The 13,040-nt window shown below is 47.4% G+C and overlaps 1 protein-coding gene across 1 annotated transcript in view; it reads right to left on the reverse strand.

Annotated features, from left to right (window-relative positions):
• Positions 1-2,325: 2,325 nt before the first annotated feature.
• LOC101733531 overlaps positions 2,326-13,040 on the reverse strand; it is a 53,336-nt gene continuing 42,621 nt past the window's right edge. Inside the window, exons 9-11 of the mRNA XM_031892796.1 lie at positions 5,799-5,963; positions 4,783-4,956; positions 2,326-2,878 (exon numbers count right to left, since the gene is read on the reverse strand). Of these exons, the coding sequence (XP_031748656.1) occupies positions 2,778-2,878; positions 4,783-4,956; positions 5,799-5,963 (440 nt within the window). The 3' untranslated portion in view covers positions 2,326-2,777. The remainder of the gene's footprint in view (positions 2,879-4,782; positions 4,957-5,798; positions 5,964-13,040) is intronic.

Here is a 13,040-nt window from a genome sequence, read left to right on the forward strand (position 1 = left end):
ATGAGGGTGCCAAATAAGGCCTGTGATTGGCTATTTGGTAGCCCCTATGTGGACAGGAGGATCTGATTAGCAGTACAACTAGTTTTTATTCAACCAAAACTTGCCCCCAAGTCAGGAAATCAAAAATAACTCCCTGGTTTGGGGGCACTGAGAGCAACATCCAAGGGGTTGGGGAGCAACATGTTGCCCCCGAGTCACTGGTTGGGGGTCACTGCTTTAGACTAAGTCAGAGGGACAGTCAGGGTGAGTTACAGTCACACAGGAGCCACATTAGCACTAAAGCTGAAATAGTGTTAGGGGACAGAAGGTTCCAACTACAAGGCAAGAAGGACCCAGTGGCACAGATGGAGGGGCCGCACCCCACAGGGAGAGGGACTGGTAGGGTAACAATTGCCCCAGTAACAGTAAAGCCCCTATGCAGCACCTCCCTGTAATGCTGAGCCAAAGCAAGCAGTGTAGGGAGTTCAAGTTAAACTATTTCTATCTGCCCACCAACCAGACTGGTAACTAGTAACTGAAATGGCTCAGGAACAACAAACACTAAACAGGATTATGACTGATTCTAACAGCAAACAGCCCTCTGCACAGAAACCTGTAGGTCAGGCAGGGAGGTCATGTGATCAGGGGCTATAAATGGCTTCTCCTGAGAGAGGATTGGCTGATACACACGGGGATGAATTTAACTATTTGTTTGCTGAAAAACAGATCCCAGGTTCCTAACAGATATAGAGTAACCGGGGCTGACAGAACCCTCACCAACCCGTACCCTGTGCCACGGAGCTGCCGGATCCACCGACTCTCGGGTCTGAATTCTCATTGCTTTCACTTTCCTGAGAGATCAGTTTAACTGGAGATTATTCTTTAACCTTTTCCTCCCCCGTTACCCCAGTTCTTATTGCTCCTCACTGTCACTGGGCTCAGTATGTTGGTTCTTCTCCCCCCCATGTTCTCCCAAATATAAGTGCAGGATAGGGAATAAAGTGGGAGGAGCCCACACTGTACGGTACCTGCCTATAGAGACTGGATTGTACAGTTGGACTGGGCTTTCCTATGTCTGTGGGGCCAAATGACATTGAGCACCCAATGGAATCAATGGCTTTGGCTATTTTACCCCAATACATCAATCACAGGGGCATAAAATCAGACATTCAGCCACACCAGCTCCTTAGATGACCATTTGCAGTAGAATGGGTTGGACCACAGTTATAGGGTGGTTCCTTTCCAACAAACCAGTTTGTAAGATGTCCCACCCTCTGTGGGATGAACTGGAACCCCCGACTGTGAGCCTGATCCCCAACATCACTGCCCAACCTCACTAATGCTCTTGTGGCTGAATGGGAGCAACTCCCAGCAACACTGTTCCAACATCTAGTGGTGACCCATCACCAACCCCCCCACACACACCTAATACTTACTTTGCTGCAATTGGGGAAGAGACGGCAGTGGGGGAGCAATAAGGGAAGGGAGGGAGGGGTTGGGTCTCAGCAGGACCCACAAGGTTTATTTCTGGTGTCCCACTGGCCCAGTCTTAGCTGCATACGCCTGGCTCCAAACAACTCAGCTACTAGGACATATAATTGGGTTTAGTGTGAGTGATCAATAGAAAGTTTTATTTTCTCTTTTATTTTCCTTGTCCCCCCAGGGTGATGGGAAATAGCAGTTTGTGCCATTATAAACATCTCTCACTGGATCTACTTTCTCTCATCTTTCTGGAAAAACCTGTTTATGTACATTCTGTATCTGTTATACACACCCACATAATCATGTATGGAACGTGAGCCACTCGGGACTTATTGTGCCAAATATACAAGTAGCCAAACAGTCCCCCCCACAGGCCCAGTATAAAGCACTTACCAGATTGCCAGTCTGGGCCTTGGGCCTGGCATTACTAATTTTCATATTAAACTGTGTTACTAAATGTATCTGCTGTGTCTTGTGCTGTCCCTCAGCCTTATATACTTTGTGATTCTGTAGCCTTGGGCTGATGGTTTCTTGATTAAGAGGTTATTAAACCCTGTGCCCATTGGCATGAAGAGTGCAACTGAGCTCTATACTATATAAAAACAGTGAGTTGCAAGACCTGCATTTCAGCTCTTAAAGTTGTAAGGTGCCACATAATGTGAGGTTCTTACTTGGGATGGAAGGTGGTCCCTCAGCTTCTCACTTCTAAGCTTCTTACCAGTCTCATGGTCAAACCAGCTGTGAGTGCCCAATACCTGAGATAGACCATGTTGCCCATCTCCCCCAGCCTGGACCTGTGGAACATTTCCCTGTGTGTGTGATCCCACCTGGGACATTATATACACACTGACAGCAAGGTGCTTGTCATTTATAAATAAAATCTTTATTCTCCGGGGGCAAAACAGGGACAGTACTGCTAGAATGTGCTACACGTGTCCATCCCCTGGTGCTTCTCAACCAACTTATTATGGACTTGCTGGGAGTGTTCTTTTCCCTTCATGGTGTAGGCTATGTCTCCATACTGAGTTGTACCTTCCAGATCCATGAGTCTTTATACCATGAGCACTTGAAACCCTTTAAGGCATCCTAATGTAATGTGACTTGAAGGGAATATCCATCTTCAATTAGATCTCTGGTCAAGTTTCTCCTGAATCCAATGGTTGATTTGTATTTCCCCACCAGGACTTCCTTATATTCCCACCACATGTATTTCATGTCCATTGCCCTTTCTTTCTCTGTAGTCTTTTGGTCCACTTGTCCTCCCTGGGACACAACTCTGTACTGAACTGTCTATAAGCCTTGAAGGCCTTGAATCTCTATTCTTGTTCCTCCATTACAGGGGAATTAGGGATATGTTTCTCCCTTGGTCCAGTCTCAGATTCCTCCTGGTCCTGTAGAACTTCTGAGCTCTGTTCCTCTGGAAACACAAAGCAAATGGAGAGTAATATATATATATATATAATTTCCTTCTCCTTAACGGCTATAATTGTGTCCTGGGGTTATTCAGGGAGCACATGTAATAAGGAAAACACTTTACATTCAGAAAGGAAAACAAATACCACAAGTTCTGCTGTCTTGTCATTGGATAGAAAATGTGCTTTGGACCTAAAACTTGCCAGATCCCTTACACCAGTGCTGTCCAACTGGCGGCCCACGGGCCGCATGCGGCCCCCGACCCCCCTCTGTGTGGCCCCCCACCTGTCTGGCTGCTTTGATGGCTTACCTTTGAGTAAGCATTAAATGGTATCAGTACTGAGATTAACTGGCCCCCTGCATGGTTCTCACCTCAGATTCAGGCTGTAATCCCTCTGTATTGTTTAAATATGTAATCCCCTGTGTTTTTCACACCTTTTAATACCTGCATTGTTCACCCCCTGCAGTGTTCACACCTCAGGCTCAGGCTGTAATCACTCCCATTGTTCACTTCCTCACACCTCAGACATAGGTACTGTAGGCAGAGTATGGCACATACAGCCAGCATAGGGCAGGTAGAGTATGGCACACACAGGCAGCATAGGTCAGGGAGGGTATGGCACACACAGGAAGGGTAGGGCAGGCAGAGTATGGCACACACAGGCAGGGTAGGGCAGGCAGAGTATGGCACACAGAGGCAGCATAGGTAAGGCAGAGTATGGCACACACAGGCAGCATAGGTCAGGGAGGGTATGGCACACACAGGAAGGGTAGGGCAGGCAGAGTATGGCACACACAGGCAGGGTAGGGCAGGCAGAGTATGGCACACAGAGGCAGCATAGGTAAGGCAGAGTATGGCACACACAGGCAGGGTAGGACAGGCAGAGTATGGCACACAGAGACAGCATAGGACAGGCAGAGTGCTGCCTGTGTGTGCCATACTCTGCCTGCCCTACCCTGCCTGTGTGTGCCATACTCTGCCTACCCTGCCTGTGTGTGCCATACTCTGCCTGTCCTATGCTGCCTGTGGGAGGTGAACCTGGCAGGGGTTTGTTGTGGGAGTTTGTTAGCAGTTGGAAATAACCATTAAATGGTCCCAAAGGTGTGAAATTATGTACTGGGGGTTGCTCTGCTATCCACAGGGGAGGAGGAGGCATATGGAATTTAAGGGTATATCTTAATATGACATAATTCTTTCACATATGAATGATGGTTGATATCCCCACAGTAAGGACCAAGAATTTGGGATTTTGCTGTGCTACCACCATTGTGATAAAATAGGTGTGGTTTGAAGTGGGTGTGGTTTCAAAAAGGGGAGTGGTCAAAACTGGCTTCCATTAGCGGCCCTGCACCATGTATGCTAGAGAAATTCCGGCCCTTGGCACCGTAGAAGTTGGACAGCACTGCCTTACACCAATTGTAGTGCCCCCCCCAGATGTGGCAGCAAAATGTTCTGAATGCATATCCTTATCAGTGAAACTAGGGGACTCTCAAATTCTGTTCCGGTGCCCTGGGTAGTGTTTTTTTCACAGTCCCTGCCCTGAAGCACAGTAGGATGTGGGTACCCACTATCTCTACCAGCACACCTATCAGTTGATCAGCTGGGATTCTCATTGGAGGATTACTCTGCATATTAATTGGCCCTGGAGGGCGGGGCTCTCTCACAGTGCCACAACATGGCCGCCCACACTGGGAGCCCCTCCTGTTGCTGGGGGCATAGTGCCCGTTAGGGGCATTTTTTGCACAAAATGGTATTGTTTCCCCCAACCAGAGTGTGGGCTCTATTAATCTGCCCTTCCACTGGGGTAAACGATTTTCCACCAATAGGTGCCCTTTAAGCTGAAATGTTTTATTGGCAAATTTATAAAAAAAAAAACAACAATAATTACTAATGCCCAGATCATTCACCTGGTTCCTGCTCTCCATTGTCTGCCATGTTTCCCTCTATGGGAGGACATTGCTGAGTTTCCCTGTCAGTCTGTGACCCAACAAGTCCTGTTTGTTCTGAATCTTCTCCTCCTTCTTCAGTCTCAGGGGCCCCTGATTTTGAGGCTTCTGTGGGTAACTTGCTCTTGTCAGCTTCTAGAAAGGAAATATTACTTGACTTGCACATTTTTATCATTGGTTTCTCAGTCTACTGAATAATAAGTAAGGGGAATGAGTGATACATTGGGGGTGGGCGGGAAAGGAGATCACACCATCAGCATAGGAAGGGGTTCCTTACTGTAAGGGCAGTCAGGTTATGGGATTCCCTACCCAGAGAGGGGGAATGAGTGATACATTGGGGGTGGGCGGGAAAGGAGATCTCACCATCAGCATAGGAAGGGGTTCCTTACTGTAAGGGCAGTCAGGTTATGGGGATTCCCTACCCAGAGAGGGGGAATGAGTGATACATTGGGGGTGGGGAGGAAAGGGGAACTCACCATCAGCATAGGAAGGGGTTCCTTACTGTAAGGGCAGTCAGGTTATGGGATTCTCTACCCAGAGAGGGGGAATGAGTGATACATTGGGGGTGGGGAGGAAAGGGGAACTCACCATCAGCATAGGAAGGGGTTCCTTACTGTAAGGGTAGTCAGGTTATGGGGTTCCCTACCCAGAGAGGGGGAATGAGTGATACATTGGGGGTGGGGAGGAAAGGGGAACTCACCATCAGCATAGGAAGGGGTTCCTTACTGTAAGGGCAGTCAGGTTATGGGATTCCCTACCAAGAGAGGGGGAATGAGTGATACATTGGGGGTGGGGAGGAAAGGGGATCTCACCATCAGCATAGGAAGGGGTTCCTTACTGTAAGGGCAGTCAGGTTATGGGGTTCCCTACCCAGAGAGGGGGAATGAGTGATACATTGGGGGTGGGGAGGAAAGGGGATCAGTTTGTGTCCCAGGGAACCCCCAGCCATCCCCATACAATGTACATTCCCCACTCACCAGTTAAGGGCAGGTCCCGGCACTCAGGCTTCGCTAGAGATTCATGTTCCCAGATCACTCGCTGTCCGAGCTCCAATTCCTTCTCAGAAAATACTTTTTCACTTCTAGGAGAAAAGGTTCCATCGTTGTTTCTGGTTATTTTTTTGTTCATTTCTTTGGGTTTTGCTGGGAAGGAAAAGGACAAACAGCCCAAACAATTACTGAAAATCTTTCATAAAGGAAAAAAATTAGAATTTTTTGGAACTTTGGAACATGTTTCTAACACATTATCATGATTTATTTGTATTGTTTTAATTTCTGTGCTCTGATGAATCAAAGTTTATTTTTCCTCTGCCTTCCCCCTCTAGTCTCCGCCTATTCACTATTAATCATGCATACACACTAACCAATCCCAGCCCTGCCTGCCTTCCCCCTCTAGTCACTGCCTACTCACTATTAATCATGCATACACACTAACCAATCCCAGCCCTGCCTGCCTTCTCCCTCTAGTCACTGCCTATTCACTATTAATCATGCATACACACTAACCAATCCCAGCCCTGTCTGCCTTCTCCCTCTAGTCACTGCCTATTCACTATTAATCATACATACACACTAACCAATCCCAGCCCTGTCTGCCTTCCCCCTCTAGTCACTGCCTATTCACTATTAATCATACATACACACTAACCAATCCCAGCCCTGTCTGCCTTCCCCCTCTAGTCACTGCCTATTATCTATTAATCATGCATACACACTAACCAATCCCAGCCCTGCCTGCCTTCTCCCTCTAGTCTCTGCCTAGTCACTATTAATCATTCATACACACTAACCAATCCCAGCCCTGCCTGCCTTCTCCCTCTAGTCTCTGCCTAGTCACTATTAATCATGCATACACACTAACCAATCCCAGTCCTGTCTGCCTTCTCCCTCTAGTCTCTGCATACTCACTATTAATCATGCATACACACTAACCAATCCCAGCCCTGTCTGCCTTCTCCCTCTAGTCACTGCCTATTCACTATTAATCATGCATACACACTAACCAATCCCAGCCCTGCCTGCCTTCCCCCTCTAGTCTCTGCCTAGTCACTATTAATCATGCATACACACTAACCAATCCCAGCCCTGTCTGCCTTCTCCCTCTAGTCTCTGCCTAGTCACTATTAATCATTCATACACACTAACCAATCCCAGCCCTGCCTGCCTTCTCCCTCTAGTCTCTGCCTAGTCACTATTAATCATTCATACACACTAACCAATCCCAGCCCTGCCTGCCTTCTCCCTCTAGTCTCTGCCTATTCACTATTAATCATGCATACACACTAACCAATCCCAGCCCTGCCTGCCTTCTCCCTCTAGTCTCTGCCTATTCACTATTAATCATGCATACACTCTAACCAATCCCAGTCCTGCCTTCTCCCTCTAGTCTCCGCCTATTCACTATTAATCATGCATACACACTAACCAATCCCAGCCCTGTCTGCCTTCTCCCTCTAGTCACTGCCTATTCACTATTAATCATGCATACACACTAACCAATCCCAGCCCTGTCTGCCTTCTCCCTCTAGTCTCCGCCTATTCACTATTAATCATGCATACACACTAACCAATCCCAGCCCTGCCTGCCTTCTCCCTCTAGTCTCTGCCTAGTCACTATTAATCATGCATACACACTAACCAATCCCAGCCCTGTCTGCCTTCTCCCTCTAGTCTCCGCCTATTCACTATTAATCATGCATACACACTAACCAATCCCAGCCCTGTCTGCCTTCTCCCTCTAGTCTCCGCCTATTCACTATTAATCATGCATACACACTAACCAATCCCAGCCCTGTCTGCCTTCTCCCTCTAGTCTCCGCCTATTCACTATTAATCATGCATACACACTAACCAATCCCAGCCCTGCCTGCCTTCTCCCTCTAGTCTCTGCCTATTCACTATTAATCATTCATACACACTAACCAATCCCAGCCCTGCCTGCCTTCTCCCTCTAGTCTCCGCCTATTCACTATTAATCATGCATACACACTAACCAATCCCAGCCCTGCCTGCCTTCTCCCTCTAGTCTCCGCCTATTCACTATTAATCATGCATACACACTAACCAATCCCAGCCCTGCCTGCATTCTCCCTCTAGTCTCCGCCTATTCACTATTAATCATGCATACACACTAACCAATCCCAGCCCTGCCTGCCTTCTCCCTCTAGTCTCCGCCTATTCACTATTAATCATGCATACACACTAACCAATCCCAGCCCTGTCTGCCTTCTCCCTCTAGTCTCTGCCTAGTCACTATTAATCATTCATACACACTAACCAATCCCAGCCCTGCCTGCCTTCTCCCTCTAGTCTCTGCCTAGTCACTATTAATCATGCATACACACTAACCAATCCCAGCCCTGCCTGCCTTCTCCCTCTAGTCACTGCCTATTCACTATTAATCATGCATACACTCTAACCAATCCCAGTCCTGCCTTCTCCCTCTAGTCTCCGCCTATTCACTATTAATCATGCATACACACTAACCAATCCCAGCCCTGTCTGCCTTCTCCCTCTAGTCTCTGCCTATTCACTATTAATCATGCATACACTCTAACCAATCCCAGTCCTGCCTTCTCCCTCTAGTCTCCGCCTATTCACTATTAATCATGCATACACACTAACCAATCCCAGCCCTGCCTGCCTTCTCCCTCTAGTCTCTGCCTATTCACTATTAATCATGCATACACTCTAACCAATCCCAGTCCTGCCTTCTCCCTCTAGTCTCCGCCTATTCACTATTAATCATGCATACACACTAACCAATCCCAGCCCTGCCTGCCTTCTCCCTCTAGTCTCTGCATACTCACTATTAATCATGCATACACACTAACCAATCCCAGCCCTGCCTGCCTTCTCCCTCTAGTCACTGCATACTCACTATTAATCATGCATACACACTAACCAATCCCAGCCCTGCCTGCCTTCTCCCTCTAGTCACTGCATACTCACTATTAATCATGCATACACACTAACCAATCCCAGCCCTGCCTGCCTTCTCCCTCTAGTCACTGCATACTCACTATTAATCATGCATACACACTAACCAATCCCAGCCCTGCCTGCCTTCTCCCTCTAGTCTCTGCATACTCACTATTAATCATGCATACACACTAACCAATCCCAGCCCTGCCTGCCTTCTCCCTCTAGTCTCTGCATACTCACTATTAATCATGCATACACACTAACCAATCCCAGCCCTGTCTGCCTTCTCCCTCTAGTCACTGCCTATTCACTATTAATCATGCATACACACTAACCAATCCCAGCCCTGCCTGCCTTCTCCCTCTAGTCTCTGCCTAGTCACTATTAATCATGCATACACACTAACCAATCCCAGCCCTGTCTGCCTTCTCCCTCTAGTCTCTGCCTATTCACTATTAATCATGCATACACACTAACCAATCCCAGCCCTGCCTGCCTTCTCCCTCTAGTCTCTGCCTATTCACTATTAATCATGCATACACTCTAACCAATCCCAGTCCTGCCTTCTCCCTCTAGTCTCCGCCTATTCACTATTAATCATGCATACACTCTAACCAATCCCAGTCCTGCCTTCTCCCTCTAGTCACTGCCTATTCACTATTAATCATGCATACACACTAACCAATCCCAGCCCTGCCTGCCTTCCCCCTCTAGTCTCTGCCGATTCACTATTAATCATACATACACACTAACCAATCCCAGCCCTGTCTGCCTTCCCCCTCTAGTCACTGCCTATTCACTATTAATCATACATACACACTAACCAATCCCAGTCCTGCCTGCCTTCTCCCTCTAGTCTCTGCCTAGTCACTATTAATCATTCATACACACTAACCAATCCCAGCCCTGTCTGCCTTCTCCCTCTAGTCTCTGCCTAGTCACTATTAATCATACATACACACTAACCAATCCCAGCCCTGTCTGCCTTCTCCCTCTAGTCTCTGCCTAGTCACTATTAATCATACATACACATTAACCAATCCCAGTCCTGCCTGCCTTCTCCCTCTAGTCACTGCCTATTCACTATTAATCATACATACACACTAACCAATCCCAGTCCTGCCTGCCTTCTCCCTCTAGTCTCTGCCTAGTCACTATTAATCATTCATACACACTAACCAATCCCAGCCCTGTCTGCCTTCTCCCTCTAGTCTCTGCCTAGTCACTATTAATCATTCATACACACTAACCAATCCCAGCCCTGCCTGCCTTCTCCCTCTAGTCTCCGCCTATTCACTATTAATCATGCATACACACTAACCAATCCCAGCCCTGCCTGCCTTCTCCCTCTAGTCTCTGCCTAGTCACTATTAATCATTCATACACACTAACCAATCCCAGCCCTGCCTGCCTTCTCCCTCTAGTCTCTGCCGATTCACTATTAATCATACATACACACTAACCAATCCCAGCCCTGTCTGCCTTCTCCCTCTAGTCTCTGCCTAGTCACTATTAATCATACATACACATTAACCAATCCCAGTCCTGCCTGCCTTCTCCCTCTAGTCACTGCCTATTCACTATTAATCATACATACACACTAACCAATCCCAGTCCTGCCTGCCTTCTCCCTCTAGTCTCTGCCTAGTCACTATTAATCATTCATACACACTAACCAATCCCAGCCCTGTCTGCCTTCTCCCTCTAGTCTCTGCCTAGTCACTATTAATCATTCATACACACTAACCAATCCCAGCCCTGCCTGCCTTCTCCCTCTAGTCTCTGCCGATTCACTATTAATCATACATACACACTAACCAATCCCAGCCCTGTCTGCCTTCTCCCTCTAGTCTCTGCCGATTCACTATTAATCATGCATACACACTAACCAATCCCAGCCCTGCCTGCCTTCTCCGTCTAGTCACTGCCTATTCACTATTAATCATGCATACACACTAACCAATCCCAGCCCTGCCTGCCTTCTCCGTCTAGTCACTGCCTATTCACTATTAATCATGCATACACACTAACCAATCCCAGCCCTGTCTGCCTTCTCCCTCTAGTCTCCGCCTATTCACTATTAATCATGCATACACACTAACCAATCCCAGCCCTGTCTGCCTTCTCCCTCTAGTCTCTGCCTAGTCACTATTAATCATTCATACACACTAACCAATCCCAGCCCTGCCTGCCTTCTCCCTCTAGTCTCTGCCTAGTCACTATTAATCATGCATACACACTAACCAATCCCAGCCCTGTCTGCCTTCTCCCTCTAGTCTCTGCCTATTCACTATTAATCATGCATACACACTAACCAATCCCAGCCCTGCCTGCCTTCTCCCTCTAGTCTCTGCCTATTCACTATTAATCATGCATACACTCTAACCAATCCCAGTCCTGCCTTCTCCCTCTAGTCTCCGCCTATTCACTATTAATCATGCATACACACTAACCAATCCCAGCCCTGTCTGCCTTCTCCCTCTAGTCTCTGCCTATTCACTATTAATCATGCATACACTCTAACCAATCCCAGTCCTGCCTTCTCCCTCTAGTCTCCGCCTATTCACTATTAATCATGCATACACACTAACCAATCCCAGCCCTGCCTCCCTTCTCCCTCTAGTCTCTGCCTATTCACTATTAATCATGCATACACTCTAACCAATCCCAGTCCTGCCTTCTCCCTCTAGTCTCCGCCTATTCACTATTAATCATGCATACACACTAACCAATCCCAGCCCTGCCTGCCTTCTCCCTCTAATCTCTGCCTATTCACTATTAATTATGCATACACACTAACCAATCCCAGCCCTGCCTTCTCCCTCTAGTCTCTGCCTATTCAGTAATAATCATGCATACACACTAACCAATCCCAGCCCTGCCTGCCTTCTCCCTCTAGTCTCCGCCTATTCACTATTAATCATGCATACACACTAACCAATCCCAGCCCTGTCTGCCTTCTCCCTCTAGTCTCTGCCTATTCACTATTAATCATGCATACACACTAACCAATCCCAGCCCTGCCTGCCTTCTCCCTCTAGTCACTGCCTATTCACTATTAATCATGCATACACACTAACCAATCCCAGCCCTGCCTGCCTTCTCCCTCTAGTCTCCGCCTATTCACTATTAATTATGCATACACACTAACCAATCCCAGCCCTGTCTGCCTTCCCCCTCTAGTCACTGCCTATTCACTATTAATCATGCATACACACTAACCAATCCTAGCCCTGCCTGCCTTCTCCCTCTAGTCTCTGCCTATTCACTATTAATCATGCATACACACTAACCAATCCCAGCCCTGCCTGCCTTCTCCCTCTAGTCACTGCCTATTCACTATTAATCATGCATACACACTAACCAATCCCAGTCCTGCCTGCCTTCTCCCTCTAGTCACTGCCTATTCACTATTAATCATGCATACACACTAACCAATCCCAGCCCTGCCTGCCTTCTCCCTCTAGTCACTGCCTATTCACTATTAATCATGCATACACACTAACCAATCCCAGTCCTGCCTGCCTTCTCCCTCTAGTCTCTGCCTACTCACTATTAATCATGCATACACACTAACCAATCCAAGCCCTGCCTGCCTTCTCCCTCTAGTCACTGCCTATTCACTATTAATCATGCATACACACTAACCAATCCCAGTCCTGCCTGCCTTCTCCCTCTAGTCTCTGCCTATTCACTATTAATCATGCATACACACTAACCAATCCCAGTCCTGCCTGCCTTCTCCCTGTAGTCACTGCCTATTCACTATTAATTATGCATACACACTAACCAATCCCAGCGCTGTCCCTGTCTAGTCACTGCCCATTCACTATTAATCATACATACACACTAACCAATCACAGTCTTATATGGCTCTATTTTATGGAACTATAGACCTGCTATCGGCCATTTTGCGGTGCCCCAAGCAACTGTGTGGCTTTCCCCTATACTTCGTTCTGAGAAAAGTGCTAAACTGTGTTTGTGCTTCCCTCTCCCCATGTTATCCTGAATCCAGCTGTACATCCCATAAATACAAGGAGTAAACAACACATGCATGCATAGCTCCTCTCATATATAAAGTAGGGAAGGGAATACAATTTTGGCAATGGTCAAGTGCAGAGGAGCTGTGTTCCCATTAGGGAGAGTGCCTGATTTATTTTGTGTTGGGGGCTTCGCACATGCTCCTTCTACTTAATCAGCTTCCCTTCCTTTGCCCCAGCCATTAGGTGGGTGGGGGGTATTTTTCTTTTTTCTTTCTGGCTGCCAGCTGGAGCCTTACCAAGGCAATTAATGGCA

This window comes from Xenopus tropicalis, chromosome 9 (genome assembly GCF_000004195.4).
Source record: "Xenopus tropicalis strain Nigerian chromosome 9, UCB_Xtro_10.0, whole genome shotgun sequence".
Taxonomy (NCBI): Eukaryota; Metazoa; Chordata; class Amphibia; order Anura; family Pipidae; genus Xenopus; species Xenopus tropicalis.